The sequence below is a fragment of the Schistocerca nitens genome, unplaced genomic scaffold (genome assembly GCF_023898315.1).
Source record: "Schistocerca nitens isolate TAMUIC-IGC-003100 unplaced genomic scaffold, iqSchNite1.1 HiC_scaffold_468, whole genome shotgun sequence".
NCBI classification, from domain to species: domain Eukaryota; kingdom Metazoa; phylum Arthropoda; class Insecta; order Orthoptera; family Acrididae; genus Schistocerca; species Schistocerca nitens.
Window position 1 is genome coordinate 9,200,972 of NW_026046001.1, and position 26,674 is coordinate 9,227,645.

Sequence of the window (26,674 nt, forward strand, 5' to 3'; positions counted from 1 at the left end):
AAAGAAATCTTTCCCAATAACTCCAATAGACAGAATGCTGGGAGTGGTGGTTCTTATCCGACAAAATCACACTCGATGGTAGAACAAACATAGCAGTCATCGAACGGATTCTCCCTGCTGAGAGGAGAGAAACATGTACCACAATTTGTGCAGCACATTGATTATTTTTAGTGACCATTGGAATAAGATTTTTAAATGTATAAAGCAAATGAAGGCGATACCTAAGGAAGAACATTTATCACATTCCGAACATCTGTTATTCAGTAAGGTGCATGTGGTGTCCCATCTGCACCAAAAACGTATTGAACGGAGAATCGGCTTTGTGGCCATAACACCAGATAACCCTGCTGTAAAGAAAAAACACTTAACCAAATTTCACGATTCAAATACATTACTCCACTGTGAAATTGATGAATATAAGTTGATGTGTCGGCAGCTGGGCCAACACCTTGTAGATCGAAGTGACCTAATGCACGCTAAACTAACGCAGACGGGCGTGAAGTACTGGAACAGGATAAGTAATTAATGCTTTGAAGAAAAGTACGTAGCTGGAATAATATACTTAACTTTAATATTTGGTGTTGTGGTACATCGCACAAAGGAGACTTTAATTAAAATCACTGTAAGTCTAAGGCGCCTTGCTAGGTCGTAGCTATGGACTAAGCTGAAGGCTATTCTATCTGTCTCTCGGCAAAGGAGAGGAAGGCTTCGTATGTCTAGTCGCAAGCAATGTCGTCCGTACAACTGGGCGAGGTCTCCTCAGTCTCCCAAGACCTGCCCTGTGGTGGCGCTAGGTTTGCGATCACACAGTGGCGACACGCGGGTCCGACATGTACTAAGAACCGCGGCCGATTTAAGTTACCACCTAGCAAGTGTGGTGTCTGGCTGTGACACCACATAAGTGATAGCGGTATCGATCAAAAGAAGCACCTAGCAAAACAAAGTAGTCTCTTCCAATAACTCTCCAATAGACAGAATGCTGGGAGTGGTGGTTCTTATATGACAAAATCACACTCAATGGTAGAACAAACATAGCAGTCATTAAACCGAATATCCGCGCTGAGAGGGTAGAAACACGAACCACAATTTGTGCAGCACAATGATTATTTTTAGTGACCACTGGAATAAGATTTTTAAAAATATAAAACAAATGAAGGAGATACCTAAACAAGAAGATTTATCACATTCTGAACATCCCATATTCAGTAAGGTGCATGTCATCTCCCATATGCCAAAAAACCCATTGAATGGAGAATCTGGTTTGAAGCAATACAACCAGCTGACCCTGCTGTAAGGAACAAACACTTAACCACATTTCACGATTCAAATGCATTACTCCACTGTGTAATTGATGAAAATAAGTGATAAGGGTATCAATCAAAAGAATCCCATAGCAAAAGGTAGAAGTGTTTCCTAGTAACTCCAATAGTCAGAATGCTGGGATTGGTGGTTCCCATCCAACAAAATCACACTCGGTGGTAGAACAAACATAGCAGTCATCAAACAGAATCTCCCTACTGAGAGGGAAGAAACATGTACCACAATTTGTGCAGCACATTGATTATTTCTAGTGACCATTGGAATAAGATTTTTAAACATATAAAGCTAATGAAGGAGATACCTGAACAAGAAGATTTATCACATTCCGAACATCCGTTATTCAGTAAGGTGCATGTGGTGTCCCATCTGCACCAAAGTCCCATTGAATAGAGAATCTGCTTTGTCGCCATACCACCAGATAACCCTGCTGTAAAGAACAAACACTTAACCACATTTCACAATTCAAATACATTACTCCACTGTGAAATTGCTGAATATAAGTGATAGCGGTATAAATCAAAAGAAGCACATAGCAAAAGGAAGAAGTCTTTACTAATAACTCCTAAGTCAGAATGCAGGGAGTGGTGGTTCCCATCAAACAAAATCACACTCGATGGTAGAACAAACATAGCAGTCATCAAACAGAATCTCCCTACTGAGAGGGAAGAAACATGTACCACAATTTGTGCAGCACATTGATTATTTCTAGTGACCATTGGAATAAGATTTTTAAACATATAAAGCTAATGAAGGAGATACCTGAACACGAAGATTTATCACATTCCGAACATCCGTTATTCAGTAAGGTGCATGTGGTGTCCCATCTGCACCAAAGTTCCATTGAATAGAGAATCTGCTTTGTGGCCATACCACCAGATAACCCTGCTGTAAAGAACAAACACTTAACCACATTTCACGATTCAAATACATTACTCCACCTTGAAATTGATGAATATAAGTGATAAGGGTATCAATCAAAAGAAGCACCTAGCAAAAGAAAGAAGTCTTTCCCAATAACTCCAATAGACAGAATGCTGGGAGTGGTGGTTCTTATCTGACAAAATCACACTCGATGGTAGAACAAACATAGCAGTCATCAAACGGATTCTCCCTGCTGAGAGGAGAGAAACATGTACCACAATTTGTGCAGCTCATTGATTATTTTTAGTGACCATTGGAATAAGATTTTTAAATGTATAAAGCAAATGAAGGCGATACCTAAGGAAGAACATTTATCACATTCCGAACATGCGCTATTCAGTAAGGTGCATGTGGTGTCCCATCTGCACGAAAAACGTATTGAATGGAGAATCGGCTTTGTGGCCATACCACCAGATAACCCTGCTGTAAAGAACAAACACTAAACCACATTTCATGATTCAAATACATTACTCCACTGTGAAATTGTTGAATATAAGTGATAGCGGTATCGATCAAAAGAAGCACCTAGCAAAAGAAAGAAGTCTCTTCCAATAACTCCAATAGACAGAATGCTGGGAGTGGTGGTTCTTATCTGACAAAATCACACTCAATGATAGAAAAAACAGAGCAGTCATCAAACCGAATATCCGCGCTGAGAGGGAAGAAACTCGAACCACAATTTGTGCAGCACATTGATTATTTCTAGTGACCACTGGAATAAGATTTTTAAAAATATAAAACAAATGAAGGAGATACCTAAACAAAAAGATTTATCACATTCTGAACATCCCCTATTCAGTAAGGTGCATGTCATCTCCCATATGCCAAAAAACCCATTGAATGGAGAATCTGGATTGAGCCCATACAACCAGCTGACCCTGCTGTAAAGAACAAACACTTAACCACATTTCACAATTCAAATGCATTACTCCACTGTGTAATTGATGAAAATAAGTGATAAGGGTATCAATCAAAAGAATCCCCTAGCAAAAGGTAGAAGTGTTTCCTAGTAACTCCAATAGTCAGAATGCTGGGAGTGGTGGTTCCCATCCAACAAAATCACACTCGATGGTAGTACAAACAGAGCAGTCATCAAACAGAATCTCCATGGTGAGAGGGAAGAAACATGTACCACAATTTGTCCAGCACATTGATTATTTCTAGTGACCATTGGAATAAGATTTTTAAACATATAAAGCGAATGAAGGAGATACCTAAACAAGTAGATTTATCACATTCTGAACATCCGTTATTCAGTAAGGTGCATGTGTTGTCCCATCTGCACCAAAAACCCATTGATGGAGAATCTGCTTTGTGGCCATACCACCAGATATCCATGTATTAAAGAACAAACACTTAACCACATTTCACGATTCAAATACATTACACAACTGTGAAACTGATGAATAAAAGTGCTAACGGTATCAATTAAAAGAAGCACCGAGCAAATGAAAGAAGTGTTGCCCAATAACTCCAATAGATAGAATGCTGGGAGTGGTGGTTATTATCCGACAAATTCACACTCGATGGTAGAACAAACATAGCAGTCATCAAACGGAGTCTCCCTGCTGAGAGGGAAGAAACATGTACAACAATTTTAGCAGCACATTGATTATTTTTAGTGACCATTGGAATAAGATTTTTAAACATATAAAGCATGTGAAGGAGATAACTAAACAAGAAGATTTATCAAATTCCAAACATCGGTTATTCATTAAGGTGCATGAGGTGTTCCATCTGTACCAAAAACCCATTGAATCGAGAATCTGCTTTGTGGCCATACCACCAGATAAACCTGCTGTAAAGAAGAAACACTTAACCACATTTCACGATGCAAATACATTACTGCACTGTGAAATTGATGAATAAAAGTGATAGCGGTATCGATCAAAAGAAGCACCTAGCAAAAGGTAGAAGTGTTTCCTAGTAACTCCAATAGTCAGAATGCTGGGAGTGGTGGTTCCCATCCAACAAAATCACACTCGATGGTAGTACAAACAGAGCAGTCATCAAACAGAATCTCCATGCTGAGAGGGAAGAAACATGTACCACAATTTGTCCAGCACATTGATTATTTCTAGTGACCATTGGAATAAGATTTTTAAACATATAAAGCGAATGAAGGAGATACCTAAACAAGTAGATTTATCACATTCTGAACATCCGTTATTCAGTAAGGTGCATGTGGTGTCCCATCTGCACCAAAAACCCATTGAATGGAGAATCTGCTTTGTGGCCATACAACCAGCTGACCCTGCTGCAAAATACAAACACTTAACAACATTTCACGATTCAAATACATTACTGCACTGTGAAATTGATGAATATAAGTGATAAGGGTATCAATCAAATGATGCACCTAGCAAAAGAAAAAAGTCTATACCAATAACTCCAATAGACAGAATGCTGGGAGTGGTGGGTGTTATCCAACAAAATCACACTCGATGGTAGAACAAACATAGCAGTCATCAAACGGAGTCTCCCTGCTGAGAGGGAAGAAACATGTACAACAATTTTAGCAGCACATTGATTATTTTTAGTGACCATTGGAATAAGATTTTTAAACATATAAAGCATGTGAAGGAGATAACTAAACAAGAAGATTTATCAAATTCCAAACATCGGTTATTCATTAAGGTGCATGAGGTGTTCCATCTGTACCAAAAACCCATTGAATCGAGAATCTGCTTTGTGGCCATACCACCAGATAAACCTGCTGTAAAGAAGAAAAACTTAACCACATTTCACGATGCAAATACATTACTCCACTGTGAAATTGATGAATATAAGTGATAAGGGTATCAATCAAAAGAAGCACCTAGCAAAAGGTAGAAGTGTTTCCTAGTAACTCCAATAGTCAGAATGCTGGGAGTGGTGGTTCCCATCCAACAAAATCACACTCGATGGTAGTACAAACAGAGCAGTCATCAAACAGAATCTCCATGCTGAGAGGGAAGAAACATGTACCACAATTTGTCCAGCACATTGATTATTTCTAGTGACCATTGGAATAAGATTTTTAAACATATAAAGCGAATGAAGGAGATACCTAAACAAGTAGATTTATCACATTCTGAACATCCGTTATTCAGTAAGGTGCATGTGGTGTCCCATCTGCACCAAAAACCCATTGAATGGAGAATCTGCTTTGTGGCCATACAACCAGCTGACCCTGCTGCAAAATACAAACACTTAACAACATTTCACGATTCAAATACATTACTCCACTGTGAAATTGTTGAATAAAAGTGATAGCGGTATCGATCAAAAGAAGCACCTAGCAAAAGAAAGAAGTCTCTTTCAATAACTCCAATAGACAGAATGCTGGGAGTGGTGGTTCTTATCTGACAAAATCACACTCAATGATAGAACAAACATAGCAGTCATCAAACCGAATATCCGTGCTGAGAGGGAAGAAACTCGAACCACAATTTGTGCAGCACATTGATTATTTCTAGTGACCACTGGAATAAGATTTTTAAAAATATAAAACAAATGAAGGAGTTACCTAAACAAGATGATTTATCACATTCTGAACATCCCCTATGCAGTAAGGTGCATGTCATTTCCCATATGCCAAAAAACCCATTGAATGGAGAATCTGGATTGAGCCCATACAACCAGCTGACCCTGCTGTGAAGAACAAAAACTTAACCACATTTCACGATTCAAATGCATTACTCCACTGTGTAATTGATGAAAATAAGTGATAAGGGTATCAATCAAAAGAATCCCCTAGCAAAAGGTAGAAGTGTTTCCTAGTAACTCCAATAGTCAGAATGCTGGGAGTGGTGGTTCCCATCCAACAAAATCACACTCGATGGTAGAACAAACACAGCAGTCATCAAACAGAATCTCCATGCTGAGAGGGAAGAAACATGTACCACAATTTGTCCAGCACACTGATTATTTCTAGTGACCATTGGAATAAGATTTGTAAACATATAAAGCGAATGAAGGAGATACCTAAACAAGTAGATTTATCACATTCTGAACATCCGTTATTCAGTAAGGTGCATGTGTTGTCCCATCTGCACCAAAAACCCATTGATGGAGAATCTGCTTTGTGGCCATACCACCAGATATCCATGTATTAAAGAACAAACACTTAACCACATTTCACGATTCAAATACATTACACAACTGTGAAACTGATGAATAAAAGTGCTAACGGTATCAATTAAAAGAAGCACCGAGCAAATGAAAGAAGTGTTGCCCAATAACTCCAATAGATAGAATGCTGGGAGTGGTGGTTATTATCCGACAAATTCACACTCGATGGTAGAACAAACATAACAGTCATCAAACAGAATCCCCCACTGAGAGGGAAGAATCATGTACCACAATTTTTGCAGCACATTGATTATTTCTAGTGACCACTGGAATAAGATTTTTAAAAATATAAAGCAAATGATGGAGATACCTAGACAAGAAGATTTCCACATTCCGAACATACATTATTCTGTAAGGTGCATGTGGTGTCCCATCTGCACCAAAACCCCATTGAATGGAGAATCTGCTGTTGTGGCCATACAACCTGCTGACCCTGCTGTAAAGTACAAACACTTAACCACATTTCACGATTAAAATACATTACTCCACCGTGAAATTGATCAATATAAGTGATAACGGTATCAATCAAATGAAGCACCTTGCAAAAGAAAGAAGTCTTTCCCAATAACTCCAAAAGACAGAATGCTGGCAGTAATGGTTCTTATCAGACAAAACCACACTCGATGGTAGAACAACAGAGCAGTCATCAAACAGAATCTCCAGGCTGAGAGGGAAGAAACATGTACCACAATTTGTGCAGCACATTGATTATTTCTAGTGACCATTGGAATAAGATTTTTAAAAATATAAAGCAAATGAAGGAGATACCTAGACAAGAAGATTTACCACATTCCGAACATCCATTATTCTGTAAGGTGCATGTGGTGTTCCATCTGCACCAAAAACCCATTGAATGGAGAATTGGCTTTGTGGCCATACAACCAGCTGACCCTGCTGTAAAGAATAAACACTTAACCACATTTCACGATTCAAATACAATACATTACTCCACTCTGAAATTGATGAATATAAGTGATAACGATATCAGTCAAAAGAAGCACCTAGCAAAAGAAAGAAGTCTTTCCCAATAACTCCAATAGACAGAATGCTGGGAGTGATGGTTCTTATCAGACAAAATCACACTCAATGGTAGAGCAAACATAGCAGTCATCAAACGGAATCTCCCTGCTGAGAGGGAAGAAACATTTACCACAATTTGTGCAGCACATTTGTTATTTTTTGTGACCATTGGAATAAGATTTTTACATATATAAAGCAAATGAAGGAGATACCTAAACAAGAAGATTTATCACATTCTGAACATCCCCTATTCAGTAAGGTGCATGTCATCTCCCATATGCCAAAAAACCCATTGAATGGAGAATCTGGATTGAGGCCATACAACCAGCTGACCCTGCTGTAAAGAACAAACACTTAACCACATTTCACAATTCAAATGCATTACTCCACTGTGTAATTGATGAATATAAGTGATAACGGTATCAATCAAAAGAAGCACCTAGCAAAAGAATGAAGTCTTTCCTAATAACTCCAATAGTCAGAATGCTGGGAGTGGTGGTTCTTATCCGACAAAATCACAGTCGATGGTAGAACGAACATAGCAGTCATCAAACGGATTCTCCCTGCTGAGAGGAGAGAACCATGTACCACAATTTGTGCAGCTCATTGATTATTTTTAGTGACCATTGGGATAAGATTTTTAAATGTATAAAGCAAATGAAGGCGATACCTAAGGAAGAACATTTATCACATTCCGAACATGCGCTATTCAGTAAGGTGCATGTGGTGTCCCATCTGCACCAAAAACGTATTGAATGGAAAATCGACTTTGTGGCCATACCACCAGATAACCCTGCTGTAAAGAACAAACACTTAACCACATTTCACGATTCACATACATTACTCCACTATGAAATTGTTGAATAAAAGTGATAGCGGTATCGATCAAAAGAAGCACCTAGCAAAGGAAAGAGGTCTCTTCCAATAACTCCAATAGACAGAATGCTGGGAGTGGTGGTTCTTATCTGACAAAATCACACTCAATGATAGAACAAACATAGCAGTCATCAAACCGAATATCCGTGCTGAGAGGGAAGAAACTCGAACCACAATTTGTGCAGCACATTGATAATTTCTAGTGACCATTGGAATAAGATTTTTAAATATATAAAGCAAATGAAGGAGATACCTAATCAAGAAGATTTGTCACATTCCGAAAATCTGTTATTCAGTTAGGTGCATGTGGTGTCCCATAAGCACAAAAACCCGTTGAATGGAGAATATGCTTTGTGGTCATACAAGCAGTTGACACTGCAGTAAAGAACAAACACTTAACCACATTTCACGTTTCAAATACATTACTCCACTGTGAAATTGATGAATAAAAGTGATAACGGTATCAATCAAAAGATGTACCTAGCAAAAGAAAAAAGTATTTCCCAATAACTCCAATAGACAGAATGCTGGGAGTGATGGTTCTTATCCAACAAAATCACACTCGATGATAGAACAAACATAGTAGTCAACCAACGGAATTTCCCTGCTGAGAGGAAAGAAACATGTACCGTAATTTGTGCAGCACATTGATTAATTTTAGTGACCATTGGAGTAAAATTTTTAAAATATAAAGCAAATGAAGGAGATTTCTAAACAACAAGATTTATCAAATTCGAGACATCCGTTTTTCAGTAAGGTGCATGTGGTGCCCCATATGCACATCAAACCCGTTGAATGGAGAATCTGCTTTGTGGCCATACAACCAGATGACCCTCCATTTAAGAACAAACACTTAACCACATTTCACGACACACATACATTACTCAGCTGTGAAATTGATGAATATAAGTGATAACGGTATCAATCAAAAGAAGCACCTAGCAAAAGATTGAAGTCTTTCCTAATAACTCCAATAGTCAGTATGGTGGGAGTGGTGGTTCCCATCCAACAAAATCACACTCGATAGTAGAACAAACATAGCAGTCATCAAACGGAATCTCCCTGCTGACAGGGGAGAAACATGTACCACAATTTGTGCAGCAAATTGATTATTTTTAGTGACCATTGGAATAAGATTTTTAAATATATAAAGCAAATGAAGGAGATACCTAATCAAGAAGATTTATCACATTCCGAAAATCTGTTATTCAGCCAGATGCATGTGGTGTCTCATAAGCACAAAAAACCCGTTGAATGGAGAATCTGCTTTGTGGCCATACAACCAGATGACCCTGCTGTAAAGAACAAACACTTAACCACATTTCATGATTCAAATACATTACTCCACTGTGAAATTGATGAATATAAGTGATAAAGGTATCAATCAAGAGAAGCACCTAGCAAAAGAAAGAAGTCTTTGCTAATAACTCCAATAATCAGAATGCTGAGAGTGGTGGTTCCCATTGACCAAAATCACACTCGATGGTAGAACAAACATAGCAGTAATGAAACGGGATCTCCCTGCTGAGAGGGAAGAAACATGTACCACAATTTGTGCAGAACACTGATTATTTTTTGTGACCATTGGAATAAGATTTTTAAAAATATAAAGCAAATGAAGGAGATACTTAAACAAGAAGACTTATCACATTCCGAACATCTGTTATTCAGTAGGGTGCATGTGATGTCCCATATGCACAAAAAAACAATTGAATGGAGAAACTTCTTTGTGGCCATACAACAAGATGACCCTGGTGTTAAGAACAAACACTTAACCACATTTCACGATTCAAATACATTACTCCACTGTGAAATTGATGAATATAAGTGTTAACGGTATCAATCAAAAGAAGCACCTAGCAAGACAAAGAAGTCTTTCCTAATAACTCCAATAGTAAGAATGCTGGCAGAGATGGTTCCCATCCAACAAAATCACACTCGATGGTAGAACAAACAGAGCAGTCATCAAACGGAATCTCCCTGCTGGGAGGGAAGAAACATGTACCACAATTTGTGCAGCACATTGATTATTATTAGTGACCATTGGAATTAAATCTTTAAACATATAAAGCAAATGAAGGAGATACCTAAACAATAAGATTTATCAAATTCCGAACATCCATTATTCAGTAAGGTGCATGTGGTGTCCCATATGCACAAAAAAACCGTTGAATGGAAAATCTGCTTTGTGGCCATACAACCAGATGACCCTGCTGTAAAGAACAAACACTTAACCACATTTCACGTCTCAAATATATTACTCCACTGTGAAATTGATGAATATAAATGATAACGGTATCAATCAAGAGAAGCACCTAACAAAAGAAATAAGTCTTTTTCTAATGACTCCAAAAGTTAGATTGCTGGGAGTGGTGGTTCCCATTGACCAAAATCACACTCGATGGTAGAACAAACATAGCAATCATCAAACGGAATCTCCCTGCTGAGAGGGAAGAAACATGTACCACTATTTGTCCACCAAATTGATTATATTTAGTGAGCATTGGAATGAGATTTTGTATAATATAAAGCAACTGAAGGAGATACCTAAACAAGAAGATTTATCACAATCCGAACATCTGTTATTCAGTAAGGTGCATGTGGTTTCCCATAAGCACAAAAAACCCGTTGGGTGGAGAATCTGCTTTGTGGCCATACAACCAGATGACCCTGCTGTAAAGAACAAACACTTAACCACATTTCACGATTCAAATACATTACTCCACTGTGAAATTGATGAATATAAGTGATAACGGTATCAATCAAAAGAAGCACCTTTCAAAAGAAAGTAGTCTTTCCTAATAACTCCAATAGTCAGAATGCTGGGTGTGGTGTTTCCCATCCAACAAAATCACACTCGATGGTAGAACAAACATAGCAGTCATCAAATGGAATCTCCCTGCTGAGAGGGAAGATACATGTACCACAATTTTTGCAGCACATTGATTATTATTAGTGACCATTGGAATAAGATTTTTCATAATATAAAGCAAATGAAAGAGATACCTAAAGAAGAACATTTATCACATTCCGAACAGCCGTTATTCAGTAATGTGCATGTGACGTCCCATATGCACAAAACACCCATTGAATGGAGAATCTGCTTTGTAGCGATACAACCAGATGACCCTGCTGTAAAAAAAACACTTAACCACATTTCATGACACAAATACGTTACTCCACTGTGAAATTGATGAATATAAGTGATATCGGTGTCAATCAAAAGAAGCACCTGCAAAAGAAAGAAGTCTTTCCTAATAACTCCAATAGTCAGAATGTTTGGGGTGGTGGTTCCCATCCAACAAAATCACACTTGATGGTAGAACAAACATAGCAGGCATCAAACGGAATCTGCCTGCTGAGAGGGAAGAAACATGTACCACAATTTGTGCAGCACATTGATTATTATTAGTGACCATTGGAATAAGAATTTGCATAATATAAAGCAAATGAAGGAGATACCTAAACAACAAGATCTATCACATTCCGAACATCCGTTATTCAGTAAGGTCCATGTGGTATCCCATATGCACAAAAAACCTGTTGAATGGAGAATCTGCTTTGTGGTCATACAACCAGATGACCGTCCTGTTAAGAACAAACAATTAACCACATTTCACAATTCAAATACATTACTCCACTGTGAAATTGATGAATATGAGTGGAACGGTATCAATCAAAAGAAGCACCTAGCAAGACAAAGAAGTCTTTCCTAATAACTCCAATATTCAGAATGTTTGGGGTGGTGGTTCCCATCCAACAAAATCACACTCGATGGTTGAACAAAAATAGCAGTCATCAAACGAAATTTCCCTGCTGAGAGGGAAGAAACATGTACCACAATTTGTGCAGCATATTGATTATTTTTAGTGACCATTGGAAAAGATTTTGCATAATATAAAGCAAATGAAGGAGATACCTAAACAAGACGATTTATCACATTCCGAATATTCGTTATTCGATAGGGTGCATGTGGAGCCCCATATGCACAAAAACCAATTGAATGGAGAATCTGCTTTGTGGCCATACAACCAGATGACCGTCCTGTTAAGAACAAACATTTAACCACATTTCACCACACAAATACATTACTCCACTGTGAAATTGATGAATATAAGTGATAACGGTATCAATCAAGAGAAGCACCCAGCAAAAGAAAGAAGTCTTTGCTAATATCTCCAATAGTCAGAACGCTGGGAGTGGTGGTTCTTATCCAACAAAATCACACTGGATGGTAGAACAAACATAGCAGTCATCAAACGGAATCTCCCTGCTGAGAGGGAAGAAACATGTACCACAATTTGTGCAGCACACTGATTATTTTTAGTGACCATTGGAATAGTATTTTTTAAAATATATAGCAACTGAAGGAGATACCTAAACAAGAAGATTTATCACATTCCGAAGATCTGTTATTCAGTAGCGTGCATGTGAAGTCCCATATGCACAAAAAAACCACTGAATGGAGAATCTGGTTTGAGGCCATACAACCAGATGACCCTGCTGTTAAGAACAAACACTTAACCACATTTCACGATTCAAATACATTACTCCACTGTGTAATTGATGAATATAAGTGATAACGGTATCAATCAATAGAAGCACCTAGCAAAAGAAAGAAGTCATTCCTTATGACTCCAATAGTCAGAATGCTGGGAGTGGTGGTTCCCATCCAACAAAATCACACTCAATGGTAGAACAAACATAGCAGTCATCAAATGGAATTTCCCTGCTGAGAGGGAAGAAACATGTACCACATTTTGTGCATCACATTGATTATTTTTAGTGACCATAGGAATAAGATTATTAAAAATATAAAGCAAATGAGGGAGTTACCTAAACAAGAAGATTTATCACATTCCGAACATCAGTTATTCAGTCAGGTGCATGTGGTGTCCCATATGCACAAAAAACCTGTTGAATGGAGAATCTGCTTTGTGGCCATATAACCAGATGACCCTGCTGTAAAGAACAAACACTTAACCACATTTCACGATTCAAATACATTACTCCACTGTGTAATTGATGAATATAAGTGATAACGGTATCAATCAATAGAAGCACCTAGCAAAAGAAAGAAGTCATTCCTTATGACTCCAATAGTCAGAATGCTGCGAGTGGTGGTTCCCATCCAACAACTCACACTCGATGGTAGAACAAACATAGCAGTCATCAAACGGAATCTCCCTGCTGAGGGGGAAGAAACATGTACCCCAATTTGGCCAGCACATTGATTATTTTTAGTGACCATTGGAATAACATTTTGCATTATATAAAGCAAGTGAAGGAGATACCTAAACAAGAAGATTTATCACATTCTGAAAATCCGTTATTCAGTGGGGCGCATGTGAAGTCCCATATGCACAAAAAAAACCTTTGAGTGGAGGATCTGCTTTGTGGCCATACAACCAGACAACCCGGCTGTAAAGAACAAACACTTAACCACATTTCATGATTCAAATACATTATTCCACTGTGAAATTGATGAATATAAAGACTAACGGCATCAATCAAAAGATGCACCTAGCAAAAGAAAGAAGGCTTTCCTAATGACCCCAATAGTCAGAATGCTGGGATTGGTGGTTTCCATCCAACAAAATCACACTCGATGGTAGAACAAACATAGCAGTCATCAAACGGAATCTCCCTGCTGAGAGGGAAGAAACATGTACCACAATTTGTGCAGCACATTGATTATTTTTAGTGACCAATGGAATAAGATTTCTTTAAATATAAAGCAAATGAAGGAGATACCTAAACAAGAAGATTTATAACATTCCGAACATCCGTTATTCAGTAAGGTGCATGTGAAGTCCCATATGCACAAAAAACCCATTGAATAGAGCATCTGCTTTCTGGCCATAAAACCAGATGGCCCTGCTGTAAAGAACAAACACTTAACCACATTTCACGTTCGAAATACATCACTACACTGCGAAATTGACGAATATAAGTGATAACGGTATCAATCAAAAGAAGCACCTAGCAAAAGAAAGAAGTCTTTCCTAATACCTCCAATAGGCAGAATGCTGTGAGTGGTGGTTCCCATCCAACAAAATCACACTCGATGGTAGAACAAACATAGCAGTCATCAAACGGAATCTCCCTGCTGAGAGGGAAGAAACATGTACCACAATTTGGCCAGCACATTGATTATTATTAGAGATCATTGGAATAAGGTTTTTTTAAAATATAAAGCAAATGAAGGAGATACCTAAACAAGAGGATTTAAAACATTACGAACATCTGTTACTCAGTAAGGTGCATGTGAAGTCCCATATGCACAAAAAACCCATTTAATGGAGCTTCTGCTTTGTGGCCATACAACCAAATGACCCTGCTGTAAGGAACAAACGATTAACGACATTTCACGATTCAAATACATTACTACACTGTGAAATTGATGAATATAAGTGATAACGGTATCAATCAAAAGAAGCACCTAGCAAAAGAAAGAAGTCTTTCCTAACAACTCCAATAGTCAGAATGCTGGGAGTGGTGGTTCCCATCCAACAAAATCACACACTATGGTAGAAGAAACATAGCAGTCATGAAACGGAATCTCCCTGCTAAGAGGGAAGAAACATGTACCACAATTTGTGCAGCACATTTATTAATTTTAGTGACCATTGGAATAAGATTTTTAAAAATATAAAGCAAATGAAGGAGATACCTAAACAAAAAAATTTATCAGATTCTGATCATCCGTTATTCAGTAAGGTGTATGTGGTGTCCCATATGCACAATAAAACCATTGAATGGAGAATCTGCTTTTTGGCCATACAAACAGATGACCCTGCTGTAAGGAACAAACATTTAACCACATTTCATGACTCAAATACATTACTGCACTGTGAAATTGCTGAATATAAGTGATAACGGTATCAATCAAAAGAAGCACCTAGCAAAAGAAAGAAGTCTTTGCTAATAACTTCAATAGTCAGAATGCTGGGGGTGGTGGTTCCCATCCAACAAAATCGCACTCGATAGGAGAACAATCATAGCAGTCGTCAAACCGAATCTCCCTGCTGAGATGAAACAAACATGTACCACAATTTGTGAAGCACTTTGATTATTTTTAGTTACTATTGGAATAAGATTTTTAAAAATATAAAGCAAATGAAGGAGATACCTAAACAAGAATATTTATCACATTCCGAACATCTGTTATTCAGTAGGGTGAATGTGAAATCCCATATGCACAAAAAAACCATTGAATGGAGAATCTGGTTTGTGGCCATACAACCAGATGACCCTGCTGTTAAGAACAAACACTTAACCACATTTCACGATTCAAATACATTACTCCACTGTGAAATTGATGAATATAATTGATAACAGTATCAATCAAAAGAAGCACCTAGAAAGACAAAGAAGTCTTTCATAATAACTCCAATAGTAACAATGCTGGAAGAGGTGGATCCCATCCAACAAGTCACACTCAATGGTGGAACAAACATAGCAGTCATCAAACAGAATCTCCCTGCTGAGAGGGAAGAAACATGTACCACAATTTGTGCAGCACATTGATTATTGTTAGTGACCATTGGAATAAGATTTTGCGTAATATAACGCAAATGAAGGAGATACCTAAACAAGAAGATTTATCACATTCCGAACATCTGTTATTCAGTAGGGTGAATGTGAAATCCCATATGCACAAAAAAACCATTGAATGGAGAATCTGCTTTGTGGCCATACAACCAGATGACCCTGCTGTTAAGAACAAACACTTAACCACATTTCACGATTCAAATACATTACTCCACTGTGAAATTGATGAATATAATTGATAACAGTATCAATCAAAAGAAGCACCTAGAAAGACAAAGAAGTCTTTCATAATAACTCCAATAGTAACAATGCTGGAAGAGGTGGTTCCCATCCAACAAGTCACACTCAATGGTGGAACAAACATAGCAGTCATCAAACAGAATCTCCCTGCTGAGAGGGAAGAAACATGTACCACAATTTGTGCAGCACGTTGATTATTTTTAGTGACCATTGGAATAACATTTAAAAAAATATAAAGCAAATGAAGGACGTACCTAATCATGAAGATTTATCACATTCCGAAAATCCATTATCCAGTAAGGTGGATGTGAAGTCAGATTTGCAAAAAAAAAAAAAACCATCGAATGGAGAATCTGCTTTATGGCCATACAACCAGATGACACTTGTGTAAAGAAAAACACTTAACCACATTTCACGTCACAAATACATTACTCCGCTGTGAAATTGATGAATATAAGTGATAACAGTCTCAATCAAAAGGAGCACCTAGCAAAAGAAAGAAGTTTTTCCTAATAACTCCAATAGTCAAAATGCTGGGAGTGGTGGTTCCCATCCAACAAAATCACACTCGATGGTAGAAGAAACATAGCAATCATGAAACAGAATCTCCCTGCTGAGAGGAAAGAAACATATACCACAATTTGTGCAGCACATTGAATATTATTAGTGACCATTGGTATAAGAATTTGCATAATATAAAGCAAATGAAGGAGATACCTAAACAAGAAGATGTATCACATTCCGAACATCCGTTATTCAGTAAGATTCATGTGGTGTCCCATATGCACAAAAACCCCTTGAATGGAGAATCTGCTTTGTGGTCATACAACCAGATGACCCTGCTGTAAAGAACAAACAATTAACCACATTTAACGAGTCAAATACATTAATCCCGTGTGAAATTGATGAATAAAAGTGATAACGGTATCAACCAAAAGATGCACCTAGCAGAAGAATGAAGTACTTCCCAATAACTGCAATAGACAGAATGGTGGGAGTAATGGTTCTTATCCAACAAAATCAAACTCGATGGTAGAACAAACATAGCAGTCATCAAACGGAATGTCCCTGCTGAGAGGGAAGAAACATGTACCACAATTTGTGCAGCACATTTATTATTTTTAGTGACCATTGGAATAAAATTTTTAAAATATAAAGCAACAAGATTTATCAAATTCCGAACATCCGTTATTCAGTAAGGTGCATGTGGTGTCCCATATGCGCAAAAAACCCGTTGAATGGAGAATCTGCATTGTGGCCATACAACCAGATGACCCTGCTGTAAAGAACAAACACTTAACCAAAATTCACGATTCAAATACATTACTCCACTGTGAAATTGATGAATAGAAGTGATAACGGTATCAATCAAGGGAAGCACCTAGCAAAAGAAAGAAGCATTTGCTAATAACTACAACAGTCAGAATGCTGGGAGTGGTGGTTCCCATTGACCAAAGTCACACTCGATGGTAGAAGAAACATAGCAGTCATGAAACGGAATCTCCCTGCTGAGAGGGAAGAAACGTGTTCCACAATTTGTGAAGCACACTGGTAATTTTTAGTGACCATCGGAATAAGATTTTTAAAAATATAAAGCAACTGAAGGAGACACCTACACAATAAGATTTATCACATTAGGAACATCTGTTATTCAGTAGGGTGCATGTGAAGTCGCATATGCACAAAAAAAACACTGAATGGAGAATCTGCTTTGTGGCCATACAACCAGATGACCCTGGTGTTAAGAACAAACACTTAACCACATTTCACAATTCAAATACATTACTCCACTGTGAAATTGATGACTAAAAGTGATAAAGGTATCAAATAAAAGATGCACCTAGCAAAAGAATGAAGTATTACCCAATAACTCCAATAGACAGAATGCTGGGAGTGATGGTTCTTATCCAACAAAATCACACTCGATGGTAGAACAAACATATTAGTCTCGATGGTAGAAGAAACATAGCAGTCATCAAACGAAATCTCCCTGCTGAGAGGGAAGAAACATGTACCACAATTCATGCAGCACATTGATTATTTTTAATGACCACTGGAATAATACTTTTAAAAATATAAACCAAATGAACGAGATACCTAAACAAGAAGATATATCACATTCTGAACATCAGTTATTCAGTATGTTGTATGTGGTGTCCCATATGCACAAAAAAACCATTGAATTAAAAATCAGCTTTGTGGCCATACAACCAGATGACCCTGCTGTAGAGAAAAACAATCAACTACATTTCACGACACAAATACATTACTCCAATGTGAAATTGATGAATATATGTGATAACGGTATAAATCAAAAGGAGCACCTTGCAAAAGAAAGTAGTCTTCAATAATACATCTAATAGTTAGAATGCTGGGAGTGGTGGTTCCCATCCAACAAAATCACACTCGATGGTAGAACAAACACAGCAAACATCATATGGAATCTCCCTGCAGAGAGGGAAGAAACATGTACCACAATTTGTGCAGCATGTTGATTATTATTAGTGGCCTTTGAAATAAGATTTTTCATAATATAAAGCAACTGAAGGACATACCTAAACAAGAAGATTTATCACATTCCGAACATCCGTTATTCAGTAAGATGTATGTGGTGTCCCATATGCACAAAAAACCATGGAATGTAGAATCTGCTTTGTGGCCATACAACCAGATGACCCTGCTATAGAGAACAAACACTTAACCACATTTCACAACACAAATACATTACTCCACTGTGAAATTGATGAATATAAGTGAAAACGGTATCAATCAAAAGAAGCACCTAGCAAAAGAAAGAAGTCTTTCCTAATAACTCCAATAGTCAGAATGCTGGGAGTGGTGGTTCCCATCCAACAAAATCACACTCGATAGTAGAACAAACATAGCAGTCATCAAATGGAATCTCCCTGCAGAGAGGGAAAAAAACATGTACCACAACTTGTCCACCAAATTATTATTTTTAGTGACCATTGGAATAAGATTTTGTATAATATAAAGCAACTGAAGGAGATACCTAAACAAAAAGATTTATCACATTCCGAACATCATTTATTCAGTAAGATGCATGTGGTGTCCCATAAGCACAAATAACCCGTTGAATGGAGAATCTGCTTTGTGGCCATACAACCAAATGTCCCTGTTGTAAACAACAAACACTTAACCACATTTCACAATTCAAATACATTACTCCACTGAGAAATTGATGAATAAAAGTGATAATGGTATCAATTAAAAGATGCACCTAGCAAAAGAAATAAGTATTACGCAATAACTCCAATAGACAGAATGCTGGGAGTGATGGTTCTTATCCAACAAAATCACACTCGATGGTAGAACAAACATATTAGTCTCGATGGTAGAACAAACATATTAGTCTCGATGGTAGAACAAACATAGCAGTCATCAAACGGAATCTCCCTGCTGAGTGGGATCAAACATGTACCACAATTTGTGCAGCACATTGATTATTTCTAGTGACCATTGGAATAACATTTTTAAAAATATAAAGCAAAGGAAGGAAGTACCTAATCAAGAAGATTTATCACATTCCTGCGCAGCCGCTCCTGCGCAGCCGCTCCTGCGCAGCCGCTCCTGCGCAGCCGCTCCTGCGCAGCCGCTCCTGCGCAGCCGCTCCTGCGCAGCCGCTCCTGCGCAGCCGCTCCTGCGCAGCCGCTCCTGCGCAGCCGCTCCTGCGCAGCCGCTCCTGCGCAGCCGCATCTGCGCAGCCGCTTCTGCGCTGCCGCTTCTGCGCAGCCGCTTCTGCGCAGCCGCTTCTGCGCAGCCGCTTCTGCGCAGCCGCTTCTGCGCAGCCGCTTCTGCGCAGCCGCTTCTGCGCAGACGCTTCTGCGCAGACGCTTCTGCGCAGACGCTTCTGCGCAGACGCTTCTGCGCAGACGCTTCTGCGCAGACGCTTCTGCGCAGACGCTTCTGCGCAGACGCTTCTGCGCAGACGCTTCTGCGCAGCCGTTTCTGCGCAGCCGTTTCTGCGCAGCCGTTACTGCGCAGCCGTTACTGCGCAGCCGTTCCTGCGCAGCCGTTCCTGCGCAGCCGTTCCTGCGCAGCCGTTCCTGCGCAGCCGCTTCTGCGCAGCCGCTTCTGCGCAGCCGCTTCTGCGCAGCCGCTTCTGCGCAGCCGCTTCTGCGCAGCCGCTTCTGCGCAGCCGCTTCTGCGCAGCCGCTTCTGCGCAGCCGCTTCTGCGCAGCCGTTTCTGCGCAGACGCTTCTGCGCAGACGCTTCTGCGCAGACGCTTCTGCGCAGACGCTTCTGCGCAGCCGCTTCTGCGCAGCCGCTTCTGCGCATCCGCTTCTGCGCAGCCGCTTCTGCGCAGCCGCTTCTGCGCAGCCGCTTCTGCGCAGCCGCTTCTGCGCAGCCGCTTCTGCGCAGCTGTTCCTGCGCAGCTGTTCCTGCGCAGCTGTTCCTGCGCAGCTGTTCCTGCGCAGCTGTTCCTGCGCAGCCGTTCCTGCGCAGCCGCTTCTGCGCAGCCGCTTCTGCGCAGCCGCTTCTGCGCAGCCGCTTCTGCGCAGCCGTTTCTGCGCAGCCGTTTCTGCGCAGCCGTTTCTGCGCAGCCGCTTCTGCGCAGCCGCTTCTGCGCAGCCGCTTCTGCGCAGCCGCTTCTGCGCAGCCGCTTCTGCGCAGCCGTTTCTGCGCAGCCGTTTCTGCGCAGCCGTTTCTGCGCAGCCGCTTCTGCGCAGCCGCTTCTGCGCAGCCGCTTCTGCGCAGCCGCTTCTGCGCAGCCGCTTCTGCGCAGCCGTTTCTGCGCAGCCGTTTCTGCGCAGCCGTTTCTGCGCAGCCGTTACTGCGCAGCCGTTTCTGCGCAGCCGTTTCTGCGCAGCCGCTTCTGCGCAGCCGCTTCTGCGCAGCCGCATCTGCGCAGCCGTTTCTGCGCAGCCGTTTCTGCGCAGCCGTTTCTGCGCAGCCGTTACTGCGCAGCCGTTTCTGCGCAGCCGCTCCTGCGCAGCCGCTCCTGCGCAGCCGTTCCTGCGCAGCCGTTCCTGCGCAGCCGTTCCTGCGCAGCCGTTCCTGCGCAGACGTTCCTGCGCAGACGTTCCTGCGCAGCCGTTCCTGCGAAGCCGATCCTGCGCAGCCGTTCCTGCGCAGCCGTTCCTGCGCAGCCGTTCCTGCGCAGCCGCTTCCGCGCAGCCGCTTCCGCGCAGCCGCTTCCGCGCAGCCGTTTCCGCGCAGCCGTTTCTGCGCAGCCGTTTCTGCGCAGCCGTTTCTGCGCAGCCGCTTCTGCGCAGCCGTTTCTGCGCAGCCGTTACTGCGCAGCCGCTTCTGCGCAGCCGCTTCTGCGCAGCCGCTTCTGCGCAGCCGCTTCTGAGCAGCCGCTTCTGCGCAGCCGCTTCTGCGCAGCCGCTTCTGCGCAGCCGCTTCTGCGCAGCCGCTTCTGCGCAGCCGCTTCTGCGCAGCCGCTTCTGCGCAGCCGTTTCTGCGCAGCCGCTTCTGCGCAGCCGCTTCTGCGCAGCCGCTTCTGCGCAGCCGCTTCGGCGCAGCCGCTTCTGCGCAGCCGCTTCTGCGCAGCCGCTTCTGCGCAGCCGCCACTGCGCAGCCGCCACTGCGCAGCCGCCACTGCGCAGCCGCCACTGCGCAGCCGCTTCTGCGCAGCCGCTTCTGCGCAGCCGCTTCTGCGCAGCCGCTTCTGCGCAGCCGCTTCTGCGCAGCCGCTTCTGCGCAGCCGCTTCTGCGCAGCCGCTTCTGCGCAGCCGCTTCTGCGCAGCCGCTTCTGCGCAGCTGTTCCTGCGCAGCTGTTCCTGCGCAGCTGTTCCTGCGCAGCTGTTCCTGCGCAGCCGCTTCTGCGCAGCCGCTTCTGCGCAGCCGTTCCTGCGCAGCCGCTTCTGCGCAGCCGCTTCTGCGCAGCCGCTTCTGCGCAGCCGCTTCTGCGCAGCCGTTTCTGCGCAGCCGTTTCTGCGCAGCCGTTTCTGCGCAGCCGCTTCTGCGCAGCCGCTTCTGCGCAGCCGCTTCTGCGCAGCCGCTTCTGCGCAGCCGCTTCTGCGCAGCCGCTTCTGCGCAGCCGCTTCTGCGCAGCCGCTTCTTCGCAGCCGCTTCTGCGCAGCCGCTTCTGCGCAGCCGCTTCTGCGCAGCCGCTTCTGCGCAGCCGCTTCTGCGCAGCCGCTTCTGCGCAGCCGCTTCTGCGCAGCCGCTTCTGCGCAGCCGTTCCTGCGCAGCCGTTCCTGCGCAGCCGTTCCTGCGCAGCCGTTCCTGCGCAGCCGTTCCTGCGCAGCCGTTCCTGCGCAGCCGTTCCTGCGCAGCCGTTCCTGCGCAGCCGTTCCTGCGCAGCCGCTTCTGCGCAGCCGCTACTGCGCAGCCGCTTCTGCGCAGCCGCTTCTGCGCAGCCGTTTCTGCGCAGCCGTTTCTGCGCAGCCGTTTCTGCGCAGCCGTTACTGCGCAGCCGCTTCTGCGCAGCCGTTCCTGCGCAGCCGCTTCCGCGCAGCCGCTTCCGCGCAGCCGCTTCCGCGCAGCCGCTTCCGCGCAGCCGCTTCCGCGCAGCCGCTTCCGCGCAGCCGCTTCCGCGCAGCCGCTTCCGCGCAGCCGCTTCCGCGCAGCCGCTTCCGCGCAGCCGCTTCCGCGCAGCCGCTTCCGCGCAGCCGCTTCCGCGCAGCCGCTTCCGCGCAGCCGCCTCTGCGCAGCCGCCTCTGCGCAGCCGCCTCTGCGCAGCCGCCTCTGCGCAGCCGCCTCTGCGCAGCCGCCTCTGCGCAGCCGCCTCTGCGCAGCCGCCTCTGCGCAGCCGCCACTGCGCAGCCGCCTCTGCGCAGCCGCTTCTGCGCAGCCGCTTCTGCGCAGCCGCTTCTGCGCAGCCGCTTCTGCGCAGCCGCTTCTGCGCAGCCGCTTCTGCGCAGCCGCTTCTGCGCAGCCGCTTCTGCGCAGCCGCTTCTGCGCAGCTGTTCCTGCGCAGCTGTTCCTGCGCAGCTGTTCCTGCGCAGCTGTTCCTGCGCAGCTGCTCCTGCGCAGCTGTTCCTGCGCAGCCGCTTCTGCGCAGCCGCTTCTGCGCAGCCGCTTCTGCGCAGCCGCTTCTGCGCAGCCGTTCCTGCGCAGCCGTTCCTGCGCAGCCGTTCCTGCGCAGCCGTTCCTGCGCAGCCGTTCCTGCGCAGCCGCTTCTGCGCAGCCGCTTCTGCGCAGCCGCTTCTGCGCAGCCGCTTCTGCGCAGCCGCTCCTGCGCAGCCGCTCCTGCGCAGCCGCTTCTGCGCAGCCGCTTCTGCGCAGCCGCTTCTGCGCAGCCGCTTCTGCGCAGCCGCTTCTGCGCAGCCGCTTCTGCGCAGCCGCTTCTGCGCAGCCGCTTCTGGGCAGCCGCTTCTGCGCAGCCGCTTCTGCGCAGCCGCTTCTGCGCAGCCGTTCCTGCGCAGCCGTTCCTGCGCAGCCGTTCCTGCGCAGCCGTTCCTGCGCAGCCGTTCCTGCGCAGCCGTTCCTGCGCAGCCGTTCCTGCGCAGCCGTTCCTGCGCAGCCGCTTCTGCGCAGCCGCTTCTGCGCAGCCGCTTCTGCGCAGCCGCTTCTGCGCAGCCGCTTCTGCGCAGCCGCTTCTGCGCAGCCGTTTCTGCGCAGACGCTTCTGCGCAGACGCTTCTGCGCAGACGCTTCTGCGCAGACGCTTCTGCGCAGACGCTTCTGCGCAGACGCTTCTGCGCAGCCGCTTCTGCGCAGCCGCTTCTGCGCAGCCGTTCCTGCGCAGCCGTTCCTGCGCAGCCGTTCCTGCGCAGCCGTTCCTGCGCAGCCGCTTCTGCGCAGCCGCTTCTGCGCAGCCGCTTCTGCGCAGCCGCTTCTGCGCAGCCGCTTCTGCGCAGCCGCTTCTGCGCAGCCGCTTCTGCGCAGCCGCTTCTGCGCAGCCGTTTCTGCGCAGCCGTTTCTGCGCAGCCGTTTCTGCGCAGCCGTTTCTGCGCAGCCGTTTCTGCGCAGCCGCTTCTGCGCAGCCGCTTCTGCGCAGCCGCTTCTGCGCAGCCGCTTCTGCGCAGCCGTTTCTGCGCAGCCGTTACTGCGCAGCCGCTTCTGCGCAGCCGCTTCCGCGCAGCCGCTTCCGCGCAGCCGCTTCCGCGCAGCCGCTTCCGCGCAGCCGCTTCCGCGCAGCCGCTTCCGCGCAGCCGCTTCCGCGCAGCCGCTTCCGCGCAGCCGCTTCCGCGCAGCCGCTTCCGCGCAGCCGCTTCCGCGCAGCCGCTTCCGCGCAGCCGCTTCCGCGCAGCCGCTTCCGCGCAGCCGCCTCCGCGCAGCCGCCTCCGCGCAGCCGCCTCTGCGCAGCCGCCTCTGCGCAGCCGCCTCTGCGCAGCCGCCTCTGCGCAGCCGCCTCTGCGCAGCCGCCTCTGCGCAGCCGCCTCTGCGCAGCCGCCTCTGCGCAGCCGCCTCTGCGCAGCCGCCACTGCGCAGCCGCCTCTGCGCAGCCGCTTCTGCGCAGCCGCTTCTGCGCAGCCGCTTCTGCGCAGCCGCTTCTGCGCAGCCGCTTCTGCGCAGCCGCTTCTGCGCAGCCGCTTCTGCGCAGCCGCTTCTGCGCAGCCGCTTCTGCGCAGCCGCATCTGCGCAGCCGCTTCTGCGCAGCTGTTCCTGCGCAGCTGTTCCTGCGCAGCTGTTCCTGCGCAGCTGTTCCTGCGCAGCTGTTCCTGCGCAGCCGCTCCTGCGCAGCCGCTCCTGCGCAGCCGCTCCTGCGCAGCCGCTCCTGCGCAGCCGCTCCTGCGCAGCCGCTTCTGCGCAGCCGTTCCTGCGCAGCCGTTCCTGCGCAGCCGTTCCTGCGCAGCCGTTCCTGCGCAGCCGTTCCTGCGCAGCCGCTTCTGCGCAGCCGCTTCTGCGCAGCCGCTTCTGCGCAGCCGCTTCTGCGCAGCCGCTTCTGCGCAGCCGCTTCTGCGCAGCCGCTTCTGCGCAGCCGTTTCTGCGCAGCCGCTTCTGCGCAGCCGCTTCTGCGCAGCCGCTTCTGCGCAGCCGCTTCTGCGCAGCCGCTTCTGCGCAGCCGCTTCTGCGCAGCCGCTTCTGCGCAGCCGCTTCTGCGCAGCCGCTTCTGGGCAGCCGCTTCTGCGCAGCCGCTTCTGCGCAGCCGCTTCTGCGCAGCCGTTTCTGCGCAGCCGTTCCTGCGCAGCCGTTCCTGCGCAGCCGTTCCTGCGCAGCCGTTCCTGCGCAGCCGTTCCTGCGCAGCCGTTCCTGCGCAGCCGTTCCTGCGCAGCCGTTCCTGCGCAGCCGTTCCTGCGCAGCCGCTTCTGCGCAGCCGCTTCTGCGCAGCCGCTTCTGCGCAGCCGCTTCTGCGCAGCCGCTTCTGCGCAGCCGCTTCTGCGCAGCCGCTTCTGCGCAGCCGTTTCTGCGCAGACGCTTCTGCGCAGACGCTTCTGCGCAGACGCTTCTGCGCAGACGCTTCTGCGCAGCCGCTTCTGCGCAGCCGCTTCTGCGCAGCCGCTTCTGCGCAGCCGCTTCTGCGCAGCCGTTCCTGCGCAGCCGTTCCTGCGCAGCCGTTCCTGCGCAGCCGTTCCTGCGCAGCCGCTTCTGCGCAGCCGCTTCTGCGCAGCCGCTTCTGCGCAGCCGCTTCTGCGCAGCCGCTTCTGCGCAGCCGCTTCTGCGCCGCCGCTTCTGCGCAGCCGTTTCTGCGCAGCCGTTTCTGCGCAGCCGTTTCTGCGCAGCCGTTTCTGCGCAGCCGTTTCTGCGCAGCCGTTTCTGCGCAGCCGCTTCTGCGCAGCCGCTTCTGCGCAGCCGTTTCTGCGCAGCCGTTTCTGCGCAGCCGTTACTGCGCAGCCGCTTCTGCGCAGCCGCTTCTGCGCAGCCGCTTCTGCGCAGCCGCTTCTGCGCAGCCGCTTCAGCGCAGCCGCTTCTGCGCAGCCGCTTCTGCGCAGCCGCTTCTGCGCAGCCGTTCCTGCGCAGCCGTTCCTGCGCAGCCGTTCCTGCGCAGCCGTTCCTGCGCAGCCGTTCCTGCGCAGCCGTTCCTGCGCAGCCGTTCCTGCGCAGCCGATCCTGCGCAGCCGTTCCTGCGCAGCCGTTCCTGCGCAGCCGTTCCTGCGCAGCCGTTCCTGCGCAGCCGCTTCTGCGCAGCCGCTTCTGCGCAGCCGCCTCTGCGCAGCCGCCTCTGCGCAGCCGCCTCTGCGCAGCCGCCTCTGCGCAGCCGCCTCTGCGCAGCCGCCACTGCGCAGCCGCCTCTGCGCAGCCGCTTCTGCGCAGCCGCTTCTGCGCAGCCGCTTCTGCGCAGCCGCTTCTGCGCAGCCGCTTCTGCGCAGCCGCTTCTGCGCAGCCGCTTCTGCGCAGCCGCTTCTGCGCAGCCGCTTCTGCGCAGCCGCTTCTGCGCAGCCGCTTCTGCGCAGCTGTTCCTGCGCAGCTGTTCCTGCGCAGCTGTTCCTGCGCAGCTGTTCCTGCGCAGCTGTTCCTGCGCAGCTGCTCCTGCGCAGCCGCTCCTGCGCAGCCGCTCCTGCGCAGCCGCTCCTGCGCAGCCGCTCCTGCGCAGCCGCTTCTGCGCAGCCGTTCCTGCGCAGCCGTTCCTGCGCAGCCGTTCCTGCGCAGCCGTTCCTGCGCAGCCGTTCCTGCGCAGCCGCTCCTGCGCAGCCGCTTCTGCGCAGCCGCTTCTGCGCAGCCGCTTCTGCGCAGCCGCTTCTGCGCAGCCGCTTCTGCGCAGCCGCTTCTGCGCAGCCGTTTCTGCGCAGCCGCTTCTGCGCAGCCGCTTCTGCGCAGCCGCTTCTGCGCAGCCG

The 26,674-nt window shown here is 46.6% G+C and overlaps 1 protein-coding gene across 1 annotated transcript; it reads right to left on the reverse strand.

The window, feature by feature from the left end:
- Positions 1–19,568: 19,568 nt before the first annotated feature.
- LOC126232373 (uncharacterized) lies at positions 19,569–20,909 on the reverse strand. Its single transcript, XM_049942647.1, has one exon. It carries the CDS (start codon positions 20,907–20,909, stop codon positions 19,569–19,571), a length of 1,341 nt encoding a protein of 446 aa, XP_049798604.1.
- Between the last annotated feature and the right edge of the window lie 5,765 nt (positions 20,910–26,674).